This window comes from Miniopterus natalensis, chromosome 22, assembly GCF_054644295.1.
Source record: "Miniopterus natalensis isolate mMinNat1 chromosome 22, mMinNat1.hap1, whole genome shotgun sequence".
Taxonomy (NCBI): domain Eukaryota; kingdom Metazoa; phylum Chordata; class Mammalia; order Chiroptera; family Miniopteridae; genus Miniopterus; species Miniopterus natalensis.
Window position 1 is genome coordinate 2303691 of NC_142102.1, and position 24922 is coordinate 2328612.

Genomic DNA, 24922 nt, shown 5'->3' on the forward strand with positions numbered 1-24922 from the left:
TTAACTTAAGGCAAATATACAGAGTACTCCCAGGCAAGAAAAGCGTTGGGGTGAAAAAGGGACATGACTGTCCGGGGGGTCCAGGCCATCTACTGTGTGCTTTGGAAATGGCTGTCGTCCCATCACAGAAAAATACAGAAGAAATGGTCCATGTTCAAGGTTTAGGTTATAAATGACCAGCGCAGAGGTGACTCCAAAATACTCCTTACAGAGTAATTGATTCATTTCCCCCCAGCAGTTCCTTGGGTGAGCATGGAAGCAGGGACCAAAAGCAACGTGAGAAGTAGTGGCTATACTCTGGCGACTGACAGTCAGAGGGGACACGGGGCCGCCACGGCAATCACGAGCGCGACCGAGGGTTCAGAGGGGCCGGGCAGGGCTAACGGGCCCGCGAGGGCCGTCCTGCGGGCACTGACGCGGAAACTGGGCTAACGCTCAAGTGGAAACACTCACACTGAACCTGAAGGGGGTGTGGATGTGTGTGTGTGTGTTTGGCGGGGGAGGCAGTAGAGACAGACGGTTAAACACAAATGCCCCGAAACACACAAAGGACAGACCTGGCAGGTCTGCTGAAGTCACGCGGGCAGGGAGCTGGGCTGACAAGTAACCGGGGCGCCGCTCCGGGGGGCCTGCAGGCACTACCTCGTGGGGCTGGATGCGTCCACTCAGGATGTGATGGTGCCCACCACACACACACGGGGCAACCATGTGAGATAAATTCAGTAACCTGACTGTGGTGATCATTTCATCACGCACACAATACCCCAAACCATCACGCTGGACACCGTGAATAAATACAACTTTATGTATTTTTATACCATGTCAATTACACCTCGATAAAGCTGGAAGAAGAGAGGATGGCAGCTTGGACGAGGGTGGGGCAGTGGAGAAAGGCAGAGGGGACAGTTAGGAGTGGACTTCAGGGAGTTAGGATGGATTAACTGGGCACAGGGGAGTGAGGGGAAAGGAAACACTGGGGGTAACCACCGCGTCATCTGTGAGTGGCGTGAGAAATTGGGTAGATGGAATATATTCAGTGGAATACTTCCTAAGAAACAGCAGAAACTGTAAGAGGGAGATGTGAGTTTCGTCTGAGGGACCCACACAGACCTAAGTGGACGTGCCCAACAGTCAGCTGGGACACGGGACACAGACGCACGGGCGGAGCAGGAAGTTGTGCCACCAGCAGCAGCTGACTAAGGCAGAGCGCCGCGGAGACTGCCTCCCGAGGTTCTGCTAAGTGGAAAATGATTCTAGCGAACAATGAGGCTAAGTGCTCCTCTGCACCTGAGCGGCATCCCCACAGTTGGTTCCTTTCTATCAAAGGTGATGCAGTGGGGGGCAGCTGGGCTTCAGCTTCACATTTTTTACAGAAGACCCGCAATTACAGAGAAATGCCCCTAAGGGCCCTTTCCCTCAACCTCTCCATTTGAAAAAACAGTCTGCCCCTCCCCATGGTTATGCTACTACTAATCCTAACCGCCAAGGAAAACGCTGAGCTTCAACCTGGTGGTGGGCACTTCTTGTTAGCACAATGTGTGTGGCTGTTCTGATCACAACAAGAAATCCAAAATCCAACCATGGACAAATCCAACCAAATGACTCAAGGAGGGGCAACAGATCGTCTCTGAAGCCTGTCGCGGCAGGAGCTGGCCTACAGCAGAGGACACAGGAGCATGGATGCCAAGGCAGCAGAAGCGAAGACGGGGAGCTGGCGCGACCGCTCTCGTTAAACTTAGTGTCGGACTTTCCACGCGAAAATGATAAGCCAGGTGGCAGGGATACCTTCATTTTTCCGGGATTTGACCAACGTGACTTTGGTGGGTTTGGCGGGCTGACTGGAGGCCACAGACCGCCTGTCGGATCGCGGGGACAGACTCCTCTCTCTGCTTGCGCTCCTGTCCCTCGCCCAGCTCTTCTCGCTCCGCCTGCCCGCCAGGGCCCCGCGGCTGCTCCTGTGGTCGTGCGTGTCCTCCTCGTAGCTGTCTTCCTCCTGCTCAGACGCTGGCGCGGGCTCGGGGCGGCTCACGGGCATCTGAACCTTCTTCTTTCTTCGAATGGTCTACAGACAAGAAAGGTCACGAAATAAGCTGGCTGCTTTCAGGTCTCAAGAGAAAGGAAAACTACGTTTTTATGGTGCCGTAGTAATTAAATTAATTACCAGAAAGATATAATGAATGATTACAACAAATGACTAAGGAATGCATTTCCATAACAGATGGGTTCTCTGCTCTCCTGATAAAACAGGTCTGCTTAAGAACCAACTCTGGAATAGAGGGCCGAAGAAAGGCCTCGCTTTAATTCAGAGACACCTTCTAGGGGTAATAACCACAGGCTTAAAGGAAAATCACTAATTATTGGTGGTTTGAATAAAAAATAGGGAGCTATACTCCACCACCAAAAACATACTGTAGTTGCTACCAAACCACAGCAAGCTTGCACGCCCAAGCTGATTCCTCAACAACGTCGGCATCCATCAGGGCGGAGGCCCCCGTGGCCCCGGGGCCCTCGGAGGGATCAGTTAGTTCTGCTCCACACCGATGCCCAGCCTCGCGCCTCAGGGCTACTGCCGGCCCCGTCCCGCCTCCACACACACTGCTTTCGGTTCCCCTCTCCCCCCGATTCGGACTTTCTGGTCTACGTGTAAGGTTCTTCTTCGGCTTCTTTCCTCAATGACTCTGTAACTGGTTCAATTTTCCCTGTCCTGAAGCTGGGTATAATTTTAAATATGAGTTTTACATTACTACATCCCTTCTGTACCACATCTGCTTAGTTTAACTGTGCTTGGAGGCCAGTGTTCTTTTCCCTTACTTAAAAACAAATTCTCACAGAAACACAAAACAGGAGATTCCACCGATATACTACAACAATACCATTAGATGCACCCTGAGCGACTCTACAGGACAATCTTACCCCTTTCTCTTCACACTCTCACAGTAACTAGGAAAGGAGCTGATGGTGTGTGTTCAAGGGACAATGGAAAACCTGCCCATTAAACAAACCCTTTAACAAAACAGGGCTAAACAGGGCGGGGAAAGGAGGTTTATGCTTGTACTATTATTTATTACTGTGTTGTTTTCCATACCGACAGCTATAAACCTGCTTTTGCCCCACCCTGTGTATTTCAGACTACAAGCCAAGACTCAATGTCGCTTGTACCTAAAGAGAAGGAAACTTTAAGCCACAAATAGGTTAAATAACCATTCAACCCCCCTCCTTTTGCAACCGAAAAAATCCTGCTATCTGAGCTTGAGAAAATAAGCACACCAGTGACGAGACAGCCTGCTCCCCGGGATCAGAAGACACATTCTTACAAAGACGACTAACTTCAGAACAACCGCACGGGTTTCGTTTTCGCAAAGAGGAAGGACCCATGCAAACGCCAGAGGGTATCGACAACAGAGCTGGCACTGTCCAAAAGGAAAGGCGAGAGACTTACAATTCGCGCCGTCTTCCCGCTCTTCCTCAGCTGCTGAACGGCGAAGGCATGTTCGACATTATCCATGGACACTCCATTAACCATCGCAACACGGTCATTTTCCCTAAGGACAAAAGTCATCAGAACGTCATGTTAGACAAAGACAGGGAAGTTTGTGAAGATATGTTCAAGATGAGGACTTCTAAAAAATACTGTCATTATGGCCTAATTAATCTGTCTGTCTTCAGGCCAATGATAAAATGTCAAACTTTATTTCAGATCTCCCGCACTGCACATTTAGCCAACAGCTAACCACAGAGCACCATTGTTTTAAACAATTAACACAATGTTTCCCAAAGGAGGGAACAGGGACCACAACACACAAAGTAATTTTGGTGGTACAAGTACAGGGCATAAATAAATACTCTGTCTTTCCAGCCTTCCTTTCATCCTTCTGAATCTACTCTTACTTTTTTGCTACTATATCTTTTGCCACTTTTTACCTTGATAATCTTACTCAGGATGAGAGGCTCCCAGAAGCTAGATTCCACCCAAAGCTGAGTACAAGTTTTCCGTCCACGGTCGCTCCTACAGCGACCTCCTATTTAGGGCTGGTATACTCGCTTTCCCTTTATGACCGAGATAGGGACACACGTATACGACTGAAGGAGCTTCCTGGGGGGCCACTGCACGAACAGTACGCCAGTGGCCCAGGCTGGCGATGTGCTGTGCCACAGCCGCCCAGAGAAGACACTTACTGCAGCTGCCCCTCAGCAGGTCCTCCCTTCAGCACGTCGGAAATGACGATGGAGGTTTCCCCGCTCTGAAAATGAGGGTTATCTCTCCCGCCGGATATTGCAATTCCAAATCCAAACCCAGGAGCCTAGGTATTAATCACAGTAAAATGTTACTAGTGAGCAAAATAACTTCATTACGTCACACTCAGCAAAGCAAAAACATTAAAATGCAAAAATCCCAATCTTCATTCCATCTGTGACCCACTCTCATTCGCTTGTATGGTTACACACAATGGCCTAGCCTGGTATGGGGCGCATGCTCTAATAAATTAAATGGCAGAAGAGAATAGGAAAAATTGCCAATCACATGAACGTTCTTTAAGAACTAAAATGCATTTTGAAATTCTGACACTGAAATTCTGAGTGTATTTCTGATTATCAGAAGGGTTCCTGAGGGCACTGGCAGCACCCCCATGCGATCATCACAAACATGGCAACGAATTCATAGAATGACAGGCTGAATTAGCACACGCACCAGCGCCACGTCATATAATAAAATATCTATGGCTGTGAAAGATCAAACGTCACTTCAATTATGCTAGAATCTCTTTGGAAGTAGTATGCTATAATGTTCACGTTATATACGGTAGGAAAAATATATTAAATCTTATCAAACATTTTAAAACATTTTAAATTTAAAAAATTATAATGAACTATACACTTCTTAATGAGTTGGAAATCTTTACCACAATGACTAAGGACAGCCCTGTACAGAAAAAATTCAAAATATTTCCAAGTTATCAAAAAATTACCTAATCTCACAGAAATCCACACCGTCCTAGAAAGGAAATGAAGTATGCAGAGTAATCTAAAGAAACTCCGTTTTCCTGGGGCTCCAGAACCACTACACCAGAGCGGTGTCTTTCCACGTGTCTGTCTACAGCGGCGCCCGCGCCCGCCATGGACTGGACATGCGTCATGCCCCTCACTTCCACCCCAAAGCCTACTCAAGTGGCAAAGGCAAAAGAAAAGCCCCGTCGGTGTGGCTCGCGGCTGAGCACCGACCCAGGATCCGGGAGCTGGTGGTTTGCCTCTCATGGGGGCACAGGCCGGGTGCAGGCACCTCGAACCCCAGCAGGGGGCGTGCGGGAGGCAGATCCATGCCCCTCATCACTGGTGCTTCTCTCTCCCTTCCTCTCTCCGAAATCAATAAAGACACTTTTTTTAAAAAAAGGAAAAGAAAAAACTCTGTCCTTAAAAGAGAATAAACACCAGCAATCTCACTCCTATATCCAAGGAACATGAAAGCACACATCGGTACAAAGTTGTAATTACACCCCCAAGTTCACAGCAGCAGCGTTTCCAACAGCCAAAGGCAGAAACCACCCAAATGCCCACCGACTGACGAATGGACAAACACAACGTGGCGTATGAGTACAATGCAGTGTGATCTGCAATGAAAGAAACGACGCACTGATGCTCCGAAAGAGACGAGCCTTGAGGACCCCGGCTGGGGGAAGGAGCCGACCACGGGGACCCTCAGTGTAACTCAATCCCCGTGCAAGGTCCCACGAGGCCAACGCACAGACACAGCAGCGTGAAACCAGACCACGCCCCATGCACAAAAATTAACTCAAATGGACTGAAGACTTGATCGCAAGCTCTGAAACCATAAAACAGAGGAAAATGTGGGCACCAAGCTCCATGACACTGGTCTTCGAGGTGGGGACAAGCAACTGTGAGACTCCTGTGACCCCAACATCTACATGGGAGGAAAGCCATGGGCGTCTGACACTCCCAAGACCTGAGAACCCCAAAACAAGCAGCATTCGCTGGAAAGAATGGCGGGACAACTGTTGGCGCAGGCCAACAGCAGCTGAGCACAGGGAGTGGGGCCCGAGTCCCCTGGAGCAGGGAGACCCCTCGGAGTTGTCAACACTGGCTGCAGGCCCTCCGGACCCAGGCTCCACAGGAGGTGCTGCTGGCGGGGAATCAAACTGAAGTGGGGCAGGAACAACAGAGACAAAGTAAAGAGAAGGTTCCAGATCCAAGTGTACAAAGGGCACAGAGATAGCAGGTGTCAGAAAGCAGCAGGTATGTTTTGCAGCTCACGCGTGTACGCGTGCGAGGAAACTAAGCCAATTTCTAAGAACTCAAAGAAGCTAGTTTCACATAAAAATAAACAAGGGTATCAGGAGCAAATCCCTTACAAAATTACCGCAGAGAGAAGGAGCAGCAGAACCCCCTTCCCTACAGAAAAGGAAAGCACGCCAGAAGGAGAACTCTAAGAGGGCCCCAACTGCTGCCTAATAAACAGACAAGGCAAACAAGATACAACGTATGGTGGGCCCCCGAAAAACTAAACCAAAAGAAGGGAAGAGGGAAAATAGTAAAAACTGTAATTAAAAAAACAGCTTTCCCAATGTTATTTTTTAAATTGAAACCACAGTGCTCAGAGGACACACAGCTCTGTAGACACCTGAGAGTTACCTGAGAATGTCAACTCATAGGGGCCAGCACCAAGCTATATTCAAGTAACACGATTAAATTAAAAAATAGAAGAGATTCTTCGACTTCCAGGAAAAAAGAGCTTATTACGTAGAGAAAAGAAACTTAGATGATATTTGCACAACAACATGTTATGCCAAAGATAATATAAAGATAGTCAAGGGAAACAGTGAGCCAAGGATTTCATGTCCAGTAAAACTGACCTTCAAGTTGAACAGGGAACAGATACACTAAGAAACATGCAAGAAGACAGGGCGACTGTCTTCACGATCCTCCCTGAGGAACCTAACAGAGGGTGACATTGTGACAAAGCCAGAGACACACGGAGAGGCCTGGTGACAGCTTTAAATATACACGTACTTATGGTAAGAAGATTAAGTAAGGATTAGGGTGGAAGAATCACATTACGTAGCAGCTGTGTGATATAGATACACTAAAATCATTTTTCAAATGAGAAGAGGAATGGGAACAGTGTGCATAAAGAAATTTTAATACTGTTTCTGGGAATCAGAATTGATAGTGGCAGAGTTAGTAGGGCTCCGGGCCAATCGTCAGCTCTGTACTGGACTTACTGAAAGACCAAGGTGCTTGCTTTCCCGAGGAATTTTCAATAGAAATGCAAAATATTCTATTTTTTCTCATATATCTTTACCCTGCACATTTTTAGGCGTGTCAAAAGATACTTGGTTTAGATATGCTCATGAGAACATGTCCACGATAACGTTTATCATTGAGGCGGTGGTTGGGGGTAAAGCAGCGCAGTATGACCTCATTTACTTGCATGTGCACCACAGTTATGGTTGTAGCTTTTGAATGGAGGAGAGAGCATCAAAGACTTTTCCTTTCTCTGTATTTTCTTTCTGAGACCATATGCAGCCCTGGGCAGCAAGAACTTCTGTTTAAATCTTTGCCTGGTGGGGAAACTCAGCGTATGACGAACGAGACACGTGGCTACTGAGCACTGAGAATGTGGCCGGTCTTACCAGAGGAGTGCTGAGCTTGTAACACGTGCCTCGGTTTTGTAAGACGCTATGAAAAAAAAGGAAAGGACATCCATTTCTAAATATCGGTTACATGTTAAAAATGGTATTTTGGACATGCTGAATTAAATAAGATCTACTATAAAGTGAATTTCATCCATATTTTCCATTTTCTAATGTGAAGACCAGAGGGCTTTAAACCACATATGTGCTTTGCACTACCCTGCTGCTGGGCAAGGCTGCTACAGGGGCCTCCTAAGAGTGACTCTGCTGAAAAGGGGGCCTCGTAAGCATCAAGCATTAAGGGGATATGAATTAAGGTTTCCCACCCTTAAGAAAATGATGATGCAGCAGGAGGCCGCGGGGTGGGCGACCACCCGAGGGACACCGTCGCCCGCCACGGAGGAGCCGCGGGGAGAGCAGGGTGCCCGCGGCAAGGAGTCCGCGCGTCTGTCTTCTCGGCAGCCCGGAGGCTAACGGAGCTGGGCGCACAGCGGAGCCCACGCTCACGCAGCCCTGAGGACCGAAGGGGGCGTCCAGCTTCTCACACTCTCGGATGAAGGAAGTCTCCTCGGGGAACGCAGACGGACGCGGCAAGGCAGGGGCATCGCGTGTGACTCTCGACAGCTAACCGCAGAAGCCGCTGCGCTGTCACCTACACAGCATCTTGTCCTTCCAAAGGACAGAGCGAGCGCCACCTCACAGCGCCAGAGGGTACGGACCTGCTCCTGTTCGGCAACACCGGTATCGGTACTCAAGGCTCCCGCCGCAGCAACAGTCGCCAATCGCCTCCCGCCCTTACCACTATCACCAAAAGCCGCCTGGTCACCTAGGAGGGGCCTTCTCATTCCTCGGTCAGTGTTTCTGAACATGTGATGCCCGAGGCCATGGCCTCCACGCTGAGCGGGAGCCTTTTTAACATGCATGTTGGGGGGCCCATTCCCGACCAAGTGCATCAGAGTCTTGCGTAGGTGGGGATGGCCCCGCTGATTTCTCTTTGTAATAAAACTGAGGTCACTGCCCTACATGAGTGCGCAGAAACTACAGCCCGCAGGCCACGCCCACTAGCTGCCCAGTTTTGTAAATAAAGTTTTATTGGGACACAGCCACACTCATTTGATTACCTACTGTTTATGGCTGCTTTTGCACTACAGCTGCAGAGCTGAGTAGCAGCGAGAGACTCATGGCCGGCAAGGCCTAAAATATTACCTGGCTCTTTACAGCCAAGTTGGCTGACGATGCTCTAGCTGAGCTGAATTTTGTTCTGGAGCAATTCCCACCACCAAAGGACTATGATACTTGAAAGTGCTGGTCCGCAGCCTCGGAGAACGAAGTCAAATGGTTATGGTTTGGTGCAAGTCTCTCAGCTCGCGTGGACAGGGCTGTTTTCAAAAACCTTCACAACGCAATTCCTGTGGGGATGGTTGCTGGGGCTTCATTCTGTCAGATACACTCTTTGATGAGGCCCAGAGGCAACAGAGCTCTGTGATCCCAGCACAACAGTTAACGTGCTTAAAAACCAAAGGATTATGAATGGTCCACTCATCCCATCTCTATGCATCTTCTGACGACATTCTGCTGGGCTGGTACCCTTCTCGTGGCAAAAGGAAACTGGAGCACAGGAAGGGGCCAGCTACAGAACTAACTGCACTGTCTTCTCGACAGGAGTCCTCAGACTTGCCTGGGCTTTCTACCTACTGTGATGGGTAGGTATGGCACCTAACACATTCAGAAACTCAGTTTTTGTTTTCTCAACATTTGGGATCTTTTCCGACTTTACCTAACTAAGCTAATGATCTGTAGTAAATACACTAAGTATTTCCCCACCTGAATTCCTAACAAAGCAAGGCCGAAGAGTAGAAAGGAGAAACATATTTTAGCAAATGTGTCTTATTTTATTTAAAAACTAAGAGGGAAAAACAAATGTAATGTGATAACGCCAAGTTAGAGCTACATTCTCAAAAGAATCATCTGGCTTCTACCTTAAGAAATTATAAAAAGAACTATTTAAACCCAATGTAAGGAGAAGAAAGGAAATACAAAAATAAGAAAAGTCAATTAAAAAGGAAAAAAACAAGATATCAATGAAAACAGAAGCTGGTATTTTGAAAAGATCCATCAAAACTGTTAAACCTCCAGCCAGACAGACCAAGAAATAAGACACAAATTACCAATATCAAAAATAAAAAAAGGGCCTCACTACAGATCCTACAGCAATAAAAGAAGGGACCACTGTTAACAATTTTATGTTCATAAATTAGATGAAAGGGACAAATACTCAAAGATTTAAATGATCGAAACTACCAAAAAAAAAAAAGTTAACAAAGAAGAAATACATCAGTGAACAGCCCTATGGAACGTCGAACGAGCTGAGTCAGAGCTACAGGCCTTCCCACAAAGTTCCCACGAAGAAGCTGCAGGGCCAGGTGCGTCTGCGCTGACGACCCCACCGAGCTCTGGCGGAAGCAGCGGCGCCGGCTGCACGGGACCCGCGGAGCGCGGAAGGAAGGGGCACGTCCCCACTCCCGCCAGGCCAGCTTTCCCTGGTACCAAACCGGACAAAACTACCAAACAAAAAAGGACTGACCAATATTTTTTGTGAGCACCGAAACAAGTGTCTTCAAAAAGCACTAGCAACCCAATCCAATATATAAATAGATGACAGATCACAATCGAGCGGAGTTTATCTTGGGGACGCAGGCTGCTCAGCGTTCAAAAGGCAAGAAACTGATCACACCAAGAGACTAAGAAGGCTCTTATCATAACCTCAATCGATACTTGCAACAACAGCGGCAAAAACACTGGCAAAATTCAACATCTATTCATGATTTAAGAGAGAAAAAAGAGCCTGTCAGCAAAGTAAGTGTAACAGGGAACCTCCTGAATGTAGGAAGCGGCCCAAGGGAAATACAAGGGAACGGCTTTACCTGACAAAGGGCGTTGCCCACACCCTCGGCCACTGCCACACTCGGCGAGAGGCAAGCGCTCTCATCTGAGCGAGGAACTAGGCAATGGCGCCTGCTCGCCCCGCTCCTCGACAGCATCCTGGGCGTCCAGCCCACGCAATGAGGCAAGAGAAAGAAACAACCGCACACAGATCAGAAAGGAAGAAATAAAACAGCCTCTACTCACAGACAACATGACAGTCTACATAGGGAAATACCAAGAACTCTACAAAAATGGTCCTAGAACTAGTAAGTCTAGAAAATGGCAAGTTCACTGTTTTTAAAAAGCAATTTATTTCTACGCACATCAAAAATCGAAATTTAAAAAAAAGCACCATCTAGACCAGCACCAGGAACCATGGACTGTAACTAGAAATCTAACAAAATGTGCACAGGACCCGTACGCCAAAAACAACAAAGCCAATGAAGGGGAAAAAAATAATGGCAAGAGTTTGATCACACTCATAGTCTGGAAGACTCAATACCGCTGAGACGCCAATTCGCCCCAAATTTATCTGTAGATTTAATGCAAACTGAATGAAAATCCCAGCGGATTTTTTTTAACAAACGTATTCTAAAATCTATACCAAAAGGCAAAGAAACTAGAATAACCAAAACAATTTTTCTTAAAGGGTAAATCTGGAGGATTCATACTACCTGATTTCTACACTTAACGTAAAGCTACAGTAATCGAGGCAGAAGTAACTGGCAGAAAGGGAGACGCACAGATCAACAGACGAGAGCAGGAAAGACCAAACATAAATGGTCACTGATTTTTGACAGAAGAAATTAAGAGGCAGAAAATTAAACTTGTATCCTGAATATAGAAAGAACTCTCAAAACTCAGTAACAATTTCTGTGCACCAAGGGGCACAATCAACAGAATGAAAAGACAATTCATGGAGTAGGAAAAAATATTTGCAAGTCATATATCTGATAAGGGGTTAATATCCAGAAAAGATACAAGAATTCCTACAACTCAACAACTAAAAAATAAATAACCCCATTAAAAAATGGGCAAAGGACTTGAACAGAGGGTAAATTTTATGTTAGGTGTATTTTACCACAATTATAAGAAAACACTCAATAATAAAAAAAGAAACCCAATTAAAAATGGGCAAGAGATCTGAACACATTTTACCAAAGATGGTACATGGATGTCGAGTAAGTTCATAAGCAGATGCCCAACATCACTAGTCTTTAGAGAATTGAAAACTAAAACCACAGTGACTACACACCTAACTTGTGTGGCTAAAACTAAGAAAACACAAAAACCGAAACCACCCTGATGCCATCAAGTGCTGGTGAAGACGCACAGCAGCTGCGGGACGCACAGCGGTGCGGACAGGTCTGGCAGGTAGGCCAGGCACACCGCAAGTCCACTCCTAAGTATTCACCCAAGAGAAAGGAAAAGTCACGTTCGTCCAAAAGCCTGCACACTGGAGCAGGTTTAGTCACAATCACCCCAAGCTGGAAACGAGCCAAATGTACCGGAACTGGAGAAGGAACACGTGAATCACTCCACGTTCGCACACTGCAATGCCCTGGGCACTAGAAAAAACTGACGACAAAATAGAACAGAGCCACTGAAACAAGCAGCGTCCCGGGGAATCGCACACGCGGGGCCGAGGGTAAGGCACCAGGTCTGCAAGGGCTACATGTACACAGCTGAGCTCGCCGGCACGGCATTCTGGAAAAGGCTAAATGTCTCCGGACGGGAACAGAAAACACCCCAGCGGTTGCTAAGTGCTGGGCGAGGGGCATGGCCGACCGTGAATGGGCACAAGAGTGCGTTTCAGGGCGAGGGAGCCGCCCTGTATTTTGATTGCAGAGGTGGCTACAGGACCACATGTTTGTCAAACTCACAACTGTACAGTGAGCATGAACTTTACTGTATGTAAATCCTACCAGTGAGAACAATAAAGGCATTCAGAAAATGAATGTAATGGGATAAAGTAACACCAAATTATTCCATCACAACCAGCTAATTCAACAGTCAGAAGGTACGAAGTTACTGCATATGTTTAATCTGACTGAAATACTTTACCCATCAGTACAAACAGAGGCTGTACTTTAGCTTTACAAATTAACCGTTAAGGTTAGTATTATTTAATGATTTCTTTTATCATCATTTAGGGAGGCATTCAAAAGCCCACTCCATCTTATCTGAAATCACTGTTTCTGAATAATTAATTCACCCATTATCTAGTACGTGCAGATTCAAACATGCACGACAGGATCAGGGCAGAGTGCAGAATGTGCTTCCCCCTTCCGTTTGCCCAGCGGTGGATCCGGCGGGCTGGTAGACGGAGTGCCAAGTACTGCACTGCGACGCGCTCTAACTTTTCTGTTCATTCTCTAAGGGGAGGGGAACAGTCAACTCTCTTCGAGGGAGCACAGGGGGACTCGTGGGAGAGGCTCACTTCGTGTCAGGCACAAACAGGTGCCGTTAGCCAATTTAAACGCGTGGAAACCACAGCTTTGGAAGGGGACTGGGCGGCTTGCCCCTTTCTAGAGGGAAAGGGGGAGACCAGGATTGGAGTGCAGGGCAGACAACGCTCTTCTCCCGCCCAGCTCACTGCTACTTGCTCTGTGCCCATCTGCAACTGCTTAAGCGATAGCTCAGGATCTACATGTTTCCAATCAACAAGTGTCTTTTAAGATTTTATTACCCACACGACCTGGTTTATTTTAAACCCCAAGCCTACAACACATGCATATGTACTCAGGTTGAAGCGGTTTCCAATTTATACAGTGTACAGTGTCTTTTTTTCTGATCACTCAAGAATTTAAAAATAAATAATCTAATTTCTCCAGTCGGGGATAAAAACAGCAAAAATACCAATAACCACCAGAAGGATATTTGAAAAAGCAATCATTTTCACTCTTGACCTTAATAAAGAATTTATTGCAATTCTAATTTTAACAAAGGAATATAGAAAAGTTTTTCCCCTTTCTTTGGGCTTCCTGACAGCTGGCTTTCCTCTATTGTTTTCGAAAGCTGCCAATATCCTGAGCTGCACACAGATTATTTACTGCAGCACAAACTCACCCTGTGAAGCGTCACTGTGTGCTGTTCCCATATCGCTGTTTCCTCCATCGCTGTGCTCTGGGAAAGCAAAAGAGAAGCAGTCATTTACCTTTTAAGAAAACGACTCCGAAAAAGTGAACAAGAACATCGAGCTAACGACTTAGCACATTAAAATTCATACTGTTAATATCGAATACTCTGAAAAAGGGCGCCGTGATTAACCAAGGCTTTTTGGTTTGCTTTTGCTGTAGGAGACAGGAAACTACACACAGGAACTTCCTTTGTTTTTAACTTAATTGGACAGATGCCGTTCAATGTGCATTTCTTGCCAGCAGAGATCAGTATTCCAGCTAATTCTGCAACTTTATACGTCACATGAAATAGAAAATAAAAGTTGGAATAACATTATTTTAAAATATCTACCGACACATAAGACATTTTAAAGCATTTCTTATGCTATGCAAACAAACGGGTAAGTCAAAGAGATACCTCTGAACCCAACCGTTATAAATATTCGCGTTACAGGAAATTAGATGGGGCCATTTGATAGGTTTGGCCAATGGTTGCTTTACTATCACGGTTAAACACGACTGCTCCATCTATAGTTAAGGTTTTACTACAGAACTGTCTTCTCAGGCTTTTTCCTGAAGGAACAAATGGCTTTTCCCGTTTACCACTGTGCATGCACACCACCCCCCAAGGCAGAAAAACTCCAAAAAAACCTCCGCACAAATCACCATAAAATGAGAGATCGCTGCAAGCTCCGATGAAGCCCTACTCAAACCACTGTGTAGTTGGTTCATCTACTGTCAAGAAACTCTTACGAGAGGGAAACAAATTAGTATCCACAGGATGAGCACTAAAAAATTCAAAATAAATTCCTTATAAATTGGGTCAATGGCTCTTGGAAGCTTAAAGTAATTCAGTCTCTCTTACCACGTTATGGAATTAGGGTTCCTAAATGTAATACATCTACCTATATACAAATTTTTAAAGGCCTCTGCAGTTAACAAACGGGGAGGGGACTGCTGAGCACGGCATTCTCAGACCACCAACTGTTTCGAAGGCCTGTTTCACAAGTGAGATCTGTTTTTGTCACACCGCTGTCATTAGCATCACGAGAACACGCCCATCGAGGTGCCAGGGGCCCATTTCTCCCTTCCCACAGCAACTTCAATCAGAGACTAAGCTACTTTAGAAAATCAATCCCAACTGATGGACAAAGCGGATCCAGAGACAGAGCGTGGAGCAGACTGAGGGGTCTCAGAGGGAAGGTGGGGAGGGGGAGTGGGTGGGGAGGTTAACCAAAGAACTTATGTGTTTATGAGCATAACCCATGGGCACAGGCACTGGTGTGGGGAGGGCCTGGGGGTGGGACGGATGCGGGGCGGAGGGGATCAATGGGGGGAAAAAGGGGTCATCTGTAATATTCTCAACAATAAAGATAAAGAAACTTAAAAAAAAGAAAGAAAATGAGTCCCTATGGAGAAAGCCTGCAACTAAATTCAAAGCAACTAGATTAACTTTCCTGCAGATGAATGAGGGAGAGAAAGGTCGCTCTGTTCACTCCCGCAGGTAAGAACTGCCAACGGCACCCGCGTTTTGTTCCAACCTCCCAATCGGCGCAGCCACCCCTCTCAATGCGACCTCTGCCGGGAACCAACCTGTGTTGCGCTTTAACTGACCAGGGCTTATTGTATTAAAAGAAGACTCCTCCATCGACGCGAAGCGACGACGACATGAGTAATTCTGCGCAGCGGTCCGAGTCCTGCTAAAATGCACGCGATCCGCACCCCTGCGCTGCCTGCCAGGCCGCCCGGCGGCTGCCGCCGGGACCGGGACCGGGACCTGCCGCGGCTCGGGCTCCTGGCCTCTGGACCCCCGCTTCCAGGAGCGCAGCCCCAGTCCTTGTCCCGTCGGCGCAAACTGCAAGGGCAGCTAACAGGCAGACGCCTGGGGAGCCCGTCTCTGGCGGGCAAGGGCTCACCCTCTCCGGGCGGCTGTAGAGGCCCCTTTTCCATTTCGGGGAGTACTGACCCGTGGGGAGGCCGTCCCCGCCGGGCTGTGGAGCAGCGCACACTGCTGGCCCCTCTGCGCAGCACGAGCAGGGGCCGAGGGGCCAGAATGGTGACACCCTCAGCGAAGGGCGTGGGCGCTTTTTTGGCTATTAGGTATTTCATCCTGTGGCTTTCCTTCCCCACTCCCAATCAGAATACAGTGCCAAAGTGTTTTAAACCACACTTACCAAATCCCATCAGAGACGGCAAATATTTTTAAGAAAACCAAATAATATTTTAAAAGATTATTTTGTTTTATTGTTAACTCTAAAAGGTACTTATTCTACTGTCACTAAGGGATGTATACATCAAGGTTAGTGTACAAGCGTCAAGGAGTGTAACGAGAGAGCTTTAAATGGTTTTGTTTGTACAGTGTAAGGGGGGAAATAAATACTGAAACAACTCTCAGCATCCCACTAAAAATGTATGTCTTCTTTGAAGGGGTTAGACAATACACATCTCCACTAACTCAATGGCTGCCCCCAAAAGGGTAACACAACACCTCACTTCTCTGTTAAAGCCAAGCACAGCCACGGTAGCTGATTTGCCAGACGGGGGCCATGCGCCAGAAGGCAGAGAGACCGAGAGCGCCAGAAGGGACAGTGGTCAGGCTCTTGACCATCACGCTAAACCAATTTAATCCAGAATATAAATGAGCTATTATGCCTTGCCAATCCTTATCACACAGAAAAAAATGTATTCCTGGTTTAAACAATGAACCATGTCATCTCTCTTCCCTCTCCAGCCTCTGGTTTCCTTCAGCACAATTCTGCCCACGGCTGTGTGTGCAGCCAGGCAGAGCCTGTGAAGAGCTCGGAAGGCACGGAGGGACAGACAGACGGTGGAGACCTCGATTTCTTACGCAAATACAGTAAAATATAAGAACAGGACTCACGGTTACCTACTGTAAAATTTTCAACAAAAATAATCATAATAAACTGTTGAAGGGTAGAGGGGAAGGAGCTTCTTACAGCAAATCACTCAGAAGTGAGGCTAAAATTGCTGTGAAACATCTGTGCCAGTAAATTTATTATGCACTATTTTGTGAGCTACATAAAGATAAGGGGGGGGTTTCTTTGGAAGAATCTAAGAAACAAGTAGCCTCTGGGGTGCAGAAATGAAAACGGGGGGTGCGAGCCTTTCTTTTTGCACTATGGGTCCTTTCGCAGTGCTTTACCAAGTTCACCTATTACCCGCTCAAATAAGTGACTTGTAAAACTTAGCACCCTTACTGTAAACTTGCCTGTCATTTCTCTTATTAAAAAAAAAAGCAGAATGCGTAACTGTGTAGCTTGGACAAAGCTCTGGTCACCTCTCGTCTCATTCCCAAAGCATCTAGGCTTGCGGGAAACCATGGGGAAAGCGGGCGTCCAGAACCGCTCCGCAGCATGGCCCCAGCACCACCACCCCTCAGGGGCTCTGAAAAATGCTGTCACACAGAAAGTGACGTGGACCACAGCCGGGCAGAGCAGAGCCCACACCTGCCATTAGAGAGGGGGCCTTCGTTGTCCTCACCTATAAAGTTAGGGAACTGGATGCCATGTTCTTAAGTAAGAAGTTCTTCCTGGCTCCAAAATGCTGTCAGACTGCGATTCCAACTGCAGCCCCATCAGAATTCCAAACAGGCCGCACAGTCAGCACTCCCGCACCGCAGCTCACAGCCCGCAGCCCGGGCCACTGGACTCCGAGGTCTCCGGACATTTCTAAGTCAGCACCAATGACCAGAACCCCAATTTCTGAGGCAGCGGAGAGCTGCATTTCAGAATCTCCCAAGAGCCTGTTTGGTTTCTTTGTTCTAAGCTCCAGCTGGCAAGGACACTACTCAGATCACCAACCCCCAGGGGCCTCCTGCCAAAGCTTCAGATCCCAATTCTGGGCAGTTTCACTCTCCTTTCGGGCTGACCACAAGAACTGAACACACAAACGAACCTGTAACTGGAAGAAGGCCAAGTAGAAGCCCTTAATGTAACAGAATAAATAAAGCAAGTGCTCTCCAAATAAAGAAACATCTTAACTCCTTAACATTACCTAGATACACAGGCAGCCACTTAGAATTTACCATTCCTACAGCCATAATAATAATATTCATCCATCCATTCATTCATTCAACAAACATCAGATAAACTAAGTGCTGTGGAAGCAAAAATAGGTCCCTCCTCCTTTCTAGGGGCTCAAGGGGCCGGCTTATAACACTATGTAAATGGTGCGTAAGGGGTGTCACCATGGGGGGCAGGGAGGCTCTGCAGCAGCGGAGACCCGAGACCAGAGACCGAGCCCCCACCTGAAAGATAACCAGGAGAAAGGGGGCAAAGCTGTTTCGGGAAGAAGCGCACGCCAGCAGGGTTACTGATGCTGTACGCGGAGCTGGCTTTGACGTGGCTGGAAAGTACATTTGTGGACAAGGGAAGCTGTGCAGGCACCGTCACAACAGGCCCGTGGTGCTGCGGGCTGTCAACCCAACGGGAAAACACCAGGGCGTCTCAGGCAATCAAATGGCACAGTCAGGGCTCCCTGAAGGCGGCTGCGTGGGAACCGGCCAGCAAGTCAAAGTGAAAACCGGGGAGAACAAAGCTGGCTGTTAGGTTTCTGAACTAGGCAACTGAGTGACAAAGCAGGGAGCATCTTACAAGTTCCGTTTAAAACCCTTAATGTAAGGTGCCCGTGGAACCGGCAGCCCGGACACACAGCAGCTGGCAGCTGGACACAGAGGTCGGAAGGTCCAGACCGAGACCTGGAGTAGGCAAGGATTCAGGAGTAACCAACAGGTAGCACTAAGCCCAAGAGAAAAGATCCAGTTACCGAAGGACCAAGCTGACCTGTGGGCTACAGATATTTCAGGGGGGGAAAAGAAGAGCCAGTCTTGACAAGGCGGAGCCAGCTGGGGTCCAGGAAAAGCGATGGGGCTACAAGACATCACCCACTGTCTGGAGAACATGCTGGAGCGCGGGATGAAAACGGCACCGTAAGAGTAACACTTTCATCCACAGCAGGCCCTCGAAGAACGCCGATTTGTTCAAAGTCATTTTGTTATAATGCTGATGAGAAAAAACGTGTGTGCGTTGGCGGGTTCTCCCCTGCCTGGCGCCTTCAGCTGCTGGGACAGGCTCTGGCAGCCATGGCCCTGAACTGTAATAAAAGAAAATAATTCTCTTATTTTTATTCATCTTTCTTAAATGCACGTAGAGCTCACATTTCTAAATTCTGTTCTCTAATAAAATAAGGCAGGATTCCTTGGAGAAGCGGTTGGTTCCAGGGCTGAGGAAGGGAAAGTACAAACCGAACCTGGAACCTAGTATCATCACATGGTGCCAGAAATTAAGGAACCGCTGATAAAATACGGGGTTTGGACACAGGAACCAACCTGAAGGAGCTTCTAATGGCGAAAGCTGGAAAACTGGAGCAACAAGGTGGGGAATGACAGTGTTAGATTTTAACCCATAGACTAAAATACCCACAGGTTCACCGTGATAAAATCAAAACAATAAATGGGAAAGGGACAGCTCTTCCTGACGGAGAAGGGAAAAGGGAAACAATTACCCGTGAGGCAAATCCCACAAACTGCTGCAGGTAAGATCCACCAGCAGATGCTCACGTTAGTGGGTGGAAAGTTTGAGGAGTGACAGGATCAGCACAGCCTCAAATGCTTATCAATGACAGAGGAGAAATACCACCTGAAACAAACGACTGGGGTAAATGTCATCGACAAGTCCCGTCGACAGCATGAACCCTATGATATGATGCACCAAGGACACAAGAGGATTTTTACAGTTTTCTTGCCCCAAATGCATCACCTATTCCAATAATGCGAAAACATCAGACACCCAACTGAGCCGCATCCTACAAAATAACCAATCGTCACTCTTTGGAAGCACATAAACAGGTGAGGAAATACAGAAGGAAGACCTGAGGATCTGTGACGAGTCAAAGACACCAGAGAGAAGTGACAATTTAATGCAACGTGGGATCCTGAAACAGAGAGCGGGGCACTGGCGCAGTTACTGTCAGGGACGAACGTTTTCCTCTGGCCCTCGAGGGTTCTACGGTTAGTCAGGGGAGTGAGAAGAGCGATATAAGGAAACGAACACATCTGCAACTTCTCTCTCAGGCTATCATTTATCCAAAATTAGGGTTTTTAAAAAAATCCTTTCAGTTTAAATAATGAAGATGTATGAAAAATCGTGATGCTCCCACAGCTAAGCGCTCAATGAAAAACAGGCCAGATCTGCAGACTCAACAGGCCACGTTTCTTTACCATCAGCCTCCTTTCTTCCCCTTAAATCATACAACTATTTTAAACAAGTCACGCCACAGCTAAGTAAAAAGGTGACAAGCTGTGTGTCAGCTGCTACGCTTCACTCAGGCACTCTCCTCGGCTCAGGGATCTCCTCCTGGCGCCAAGACCCGGCACCTCGAGGCCGAAAACCTTACCACTGAGGCGGCAGCAGCCACAGGTCGGGTTCAGTGAGACAGGAGCAGACGCGCCAGTTTTCATTCAGGCCATTTCGGTATTACAACTTTCGACTTTCCCACGCACAACACAGAAGCAACATCATGTACTTCCACGTAAAACTGGGTTTCTAAAGCAACCTGATATACCCAACGAACACCGCATTCATATCCAGAATGTACGAAGAATTCCCCGCCCAGCCAGCCAGCCTGACAGAAAAGACGGGCTAAGGGACGGGGGAGGCACACGTCACAGAGGACAGAAATGGCAATAAACATGTGGGAAACGTGCTCGAGTTCACTAATGGACAGGGCACACAAATTAATAGGAGGGGACCAGAAATGAATTAACTCGAGGGGACTGGAAATCCATTCTTGATCCAGGAAGGACCCAAACCAAGAGGGCTGCTACCAAGGTCACGAGCAGGTTTCCCGGGCTGGCGGCTTCAGCGGCTCCCTTTCCTTGCAGAAAACAAAGTGCAGCTAGTCCTGGAGACGCACTGGGATCTGCTGGGAGTTTCTAGGCTGAACTTAAGCTGGTCTGTTCCGGGTAAGTGAGACCCAGTAAAAAAGGTGACTCCAGTCTACGAGGGTGTCAGATGTTACTCAACCACCAGCAGACAAGCTGGTACAAGGGAAAGCGTGGGAGCTGTGAGCAGAGTTCTCACGTGGTTCCTGGGTTCAGGGCAAGGTTCCTGAGTAAAAGAATTGGACAGGTGCTAGGAGGAGGGACGGAGGTGGGGGAGCTTTCCAGGTACAGAAATCGGCTCGTGCACGAGTCCTAGGGTAGGAACAAGCTTCTCTCGTTCATTCAAATATCTGAGTTTATGATGTGTCAGACGCTGGGTCAGACCATCAGTGCGACCTCTGCTCTCATGGGGCTCATAGTCCAGTGGGAGAACTGGGTGGCCAAAAAAATGTCACGACTAAATACGTCATCACAGGCTTACGTACATGCGAAAAAAGCACAACAGTGCCACGAGTGGGGCTCAAAGAGGAACCTGGGAGGAAGTGCAGGGCCTGGTAGGAACTGAGGAGGGGACAGCAGTCTGAGAGGGGAGGGCACGGAGGAGAAAGGGGCAGGTGAGGCTGGAGGGGTCGGCAGGGGCCAAGGCACCCAGCAGGAGCTTGGTGACCGTATTATGGATTTTGGTCTTTTACGCCTGAAGGAAATACGAGGCCTAGAAGTTTCAGAATGGGTGTGTGCGCTGGGGCGCAGGGAGACACTAATCAAACTTGGATTTTGAAAAGATCACTTTAGAAAAACCGACTGTAAGGGGAGAAGAGGCATGATATTACCTAGGAGGCTATTACAGGAATACAGAGAGATTATAATCAACTGTAATCGGGGTGTGTGTGTGTGCTGGCGGAGGGGATGTAGGTGGTAAAAAGTACAGATGGAACAAGGGGAAAGATGTGAGATGCTCAGGGGGTAAAAACTGAGCAGAATTTGCTAACCAACCATTCACCATGCTGGATGGATATCCCAACTGAGCGGGTGCACTGGGTTTGGAATGGGCCTTAATCTCTCTTCCCAAATCCATCAGACTAAAGACTGCATCTCGTCTTCAATGCTACTGCAATTTTTAAAAAGCATCCAGGGAGCTTGAGGGTCCTTTCTGAAACCACAGCACGTTTTGCTGGGCTGGGACTCCTAACCTACAGGCTGACATCTGTCCAGTATCAAATATATAAACACACACACAAATTAAATGTTTGTACAAGTGCACACACGCAAACATGATTCCTATATGCCTCTTCTCTGTACTATGATGGGCTTCACATAAAACGTTTCTGAGCCCTTGCCGCGTTGCTCAGTGGTTAGAGCCCCGGCCCTCAGACGGAAGGGTCCCGGGTTTGATTCCCGCCGAGGGCACGTACCTCAGTTGCAGGCTCCATCCCAGCCCAGTCGGGGTGCCTACGGGAGGCAACCAATCTATGTCTCTCTCTCACAGAGATGTTCTCCCCCCTCCCCACTCTCTCTGAAAAGCAAAGGAAAAAAATATCCTCAGGTGAGGGTTAAAAAACCAACAAAACAAAACAAAACAAAGACTGTTTCTGAAAGATGCAGGTCACACAATAGCTTACGAGGTGCTGGGCACTGTGCCGAGCGAGTGCCCCGCCACCCTGGAGGGTGCTGTCACTATCACCCACTGCATTTCACAGATAACGCAGCTATTAAGGGGCAGACCCAAGACTCAGAGTCCAGAGCCTGAAGTCATAAAGTAATAAAGACCGAGGGTTACTCAATGACAACCTTCCCAGTCCTTTACTTGACTTCTCTGGGCGGGATCTGCTCGCTGACAGGTGCCTCTCCTGACACTCTCCCCTTGCTGGCCTTTCTCTGGGCCATGGCACTGAGGCCACATTCAAATTAAGACCTCCCAGGCATGAAGACAGCACTGAGAGATTCTCACAGGCTGAAAACTCTCCCTATAGTACATATAATCAGCTGGTTTTTATCCAAAAAATTCGAAGCAAATCAAGGAAAAAACCCCCAATAATCCCAAAGAAAAGCAGACAGAAGGCTTGAACAGGCCACAGACGTGAAAAGCTGCTCATCCACTCCAAGAAATTCAAACCACACCGAGGTTACGCTGGAGACCACTGGAAGGGCGACGGTAAAGTGTCTGATACCAGGACGGGCGCAGGGCACCCGACACGCTTCCCTGAGGGTGAACAGTGCAGGTGGTGCCACCTCTTTGGAGAAGACACCTCCTCCTAAAACTGGAGCTACATGAAACAATCCAGTAGCGAGGACACCCCTAAAGACATAAATATGAGCAGTGCTCACCAAGGGACACGGGCGGGTGTTCCAGGAAGCATCGTTCTTAACAGCTGAAATTAGGAGATAACCCAACATCCATCAACCATGGTGCAGTCACAACGAAGATGAATGAATTCATACGCAACAGCACATGAATCTTAAAAACAAGGCCAGAATAGTGGCTGCCTCAGGGAGGAAAGGTGTGACTCAGGTCACCATGTATGGGGCTTATGGTCAGGACAGTGGCCACCTTACATTCAGCAGGGTAATGTCATCAGGAGAGGCAAGAGGTGGGGCGAGCTTCCGAGAAGCTGGCAATGTTCTAGTCTCTGACCTGGATGGTGTTTACACGGGGGCTCGCTTTATAATAACTCATTAATGTGCATCTGTTTTATGTATTTTAAAATAAAAAGGTAGAAAATAATGAAATCAGCTGCCAACATTTAAGTCAAGGTAATTTACATAAATATCTGGGTTTACAACCTGCTTTAAAAAACTGGCCGGTCTGGCCTGTCTTCCTCCAGCCAGCCATCAGCTGGAGTTGAGCAACAGCTACTTCCTTCAGACCAGCCCGCACTCTGACCGCCAAGCACTCTCTCCAGGCTTCCCTGATTCATGCCGCTGATCTGGTCGGAGACTCACCCAACGCCATTCCACAGGCATCTCCCGGACATTCCTTTGGAACACAGGAACCTCTAAGCATACACACATATGGATTATGAAACGTATAAGCAGGTGTGCGATTAGCCAGAGTGAGTGACTTTAACCTTGGATTCCTCACCTATAAAACACAGATAACAGTAGGACCTAGCAGAGCTAAGATTAAATGTTACAGGGCCATTATTTATTTTTGACACTCATTTCTCATATTTACAAGTAGAGTGTAAACCCACTTGCCATGGTCGCTGCCTTCTGATTTTATAGGCACTGAAGCACCAAAACATAGGGTGGTGTATGTTTGTTTAAATATTCCAACACTTATTACTGTTAAAAACAGAAACAACCAGTAAGTCAGTCTTCCAGAGTTCCTTACATGACAGCAGAGGAACGATTTCCTACAATTATACTTTGAAAAGTAGACTTGTTTTCAGTTGTTTTTGTCCAAAGCATGTATTCTGCCTGATGGTGGCTTTTATGGGTTTGATCAGAGTCAAATAAATGAATACCTACAAAAATATACTTTATGATGATGGGTTTTAAGAGGGCATTCTAGTCGTAAAATGCCCTCCACACTAAAACTGGCCCTTTGAGTGAACACCAAAAGAGCGCACTGCCTTCCCGCAGCTGTTGGCTCCAGCGACTAGGGAACGTGCTTACCTGCTCCGGCCCTGCCGGAGGGACGCAATGTTCTCCTCCAGGAACCCACAAAAGTCTAATTCCAACTACTTTTTCCCAGCCAATCTGGCCGTAAGCCCTCATACAATGGATTACTAGGAATTTCAGCCACGAACACAATGAGAACTAATGAACTATAGCTGCCCACAGCATCAATCATCTAACACAATGCTGGGCGAAAGCAGCCACACACACCAGCAGCCACGGCCACAGGCGGCACTGCAGAGCTCGGGGAACGCGCAAGCAATGGCGAAGTTAGAGAGGAAACTACAACCCGGGGGCCGCAGAAAACGGGGTGGCTGCAGTCCGTGGGGGCAGGCCGTGATCTGGAAACGGCGCGTCAGGGGCTCCAGCACTCATGGCGGGTAGCACTCCCTTCGCTGCCGTCTGCCCACAGCACTGACACCTCCACGCGCACGGCTATGCACACCGCCCCCTCTCTCCAGCACCTTCAGCGTGTCTGGTACATACCAGGTTTGCAATAAGTATCTGCTGGGGAAAAATCCAAATTGTTCCGTATTTCACAGCTTGTTAGACCCTCAACAAACAGGAACAGCCAGCAAACTGTACCTTTTCCACATCAGTCTAGTCAAGGAGTTGTAAGTACGTAAGTGAATTCTAATTACTTTCCAGCTTTAACCGTTTTCTCCTAGTGAGATACTTTTACTAAATACATGGATGTATCCAGAATTAAACTT

General features: G+C 47.7%; 1 protein-coding gene across 4 annotated transcripts in view; it reads right to left on the reverse strand.

Annotated features, from left to right (window-relative positions):
- Positions 1-24922, reverse strand: part of TJP1 (tight junction protein 1) — a 67288-nt gene that overhangs the window by 36866 nt on the left and 5500 nt on the right. Inside the window, exons 2-5 of one of the 4 annotated variants that reach the window (XM_087829092.1) lie at positions 13641-13697; positions 4177-4301; positions 3440-3542; positions 1786-2062 (exon numbers count right to left, since the gene is read on the reverse strand). In XM_087829092.1, the coding sequence (XP_087685218.1) occupies positions 1786-2062; positions 3440-3542; positions 4177-4301; positions 13641-13697 (562 nt within the window). Of the gene's footprint in view, positions 1-1785; positions 2063-3439; positions 3543-4176; positions 4302-13640; positions 14302-24922 lie in introns of those variants that run through there. The other 3 variants (XM_087829093.1, XM_087829091.1, XM_087829094.1) reach the window with 3 other exon arrangements.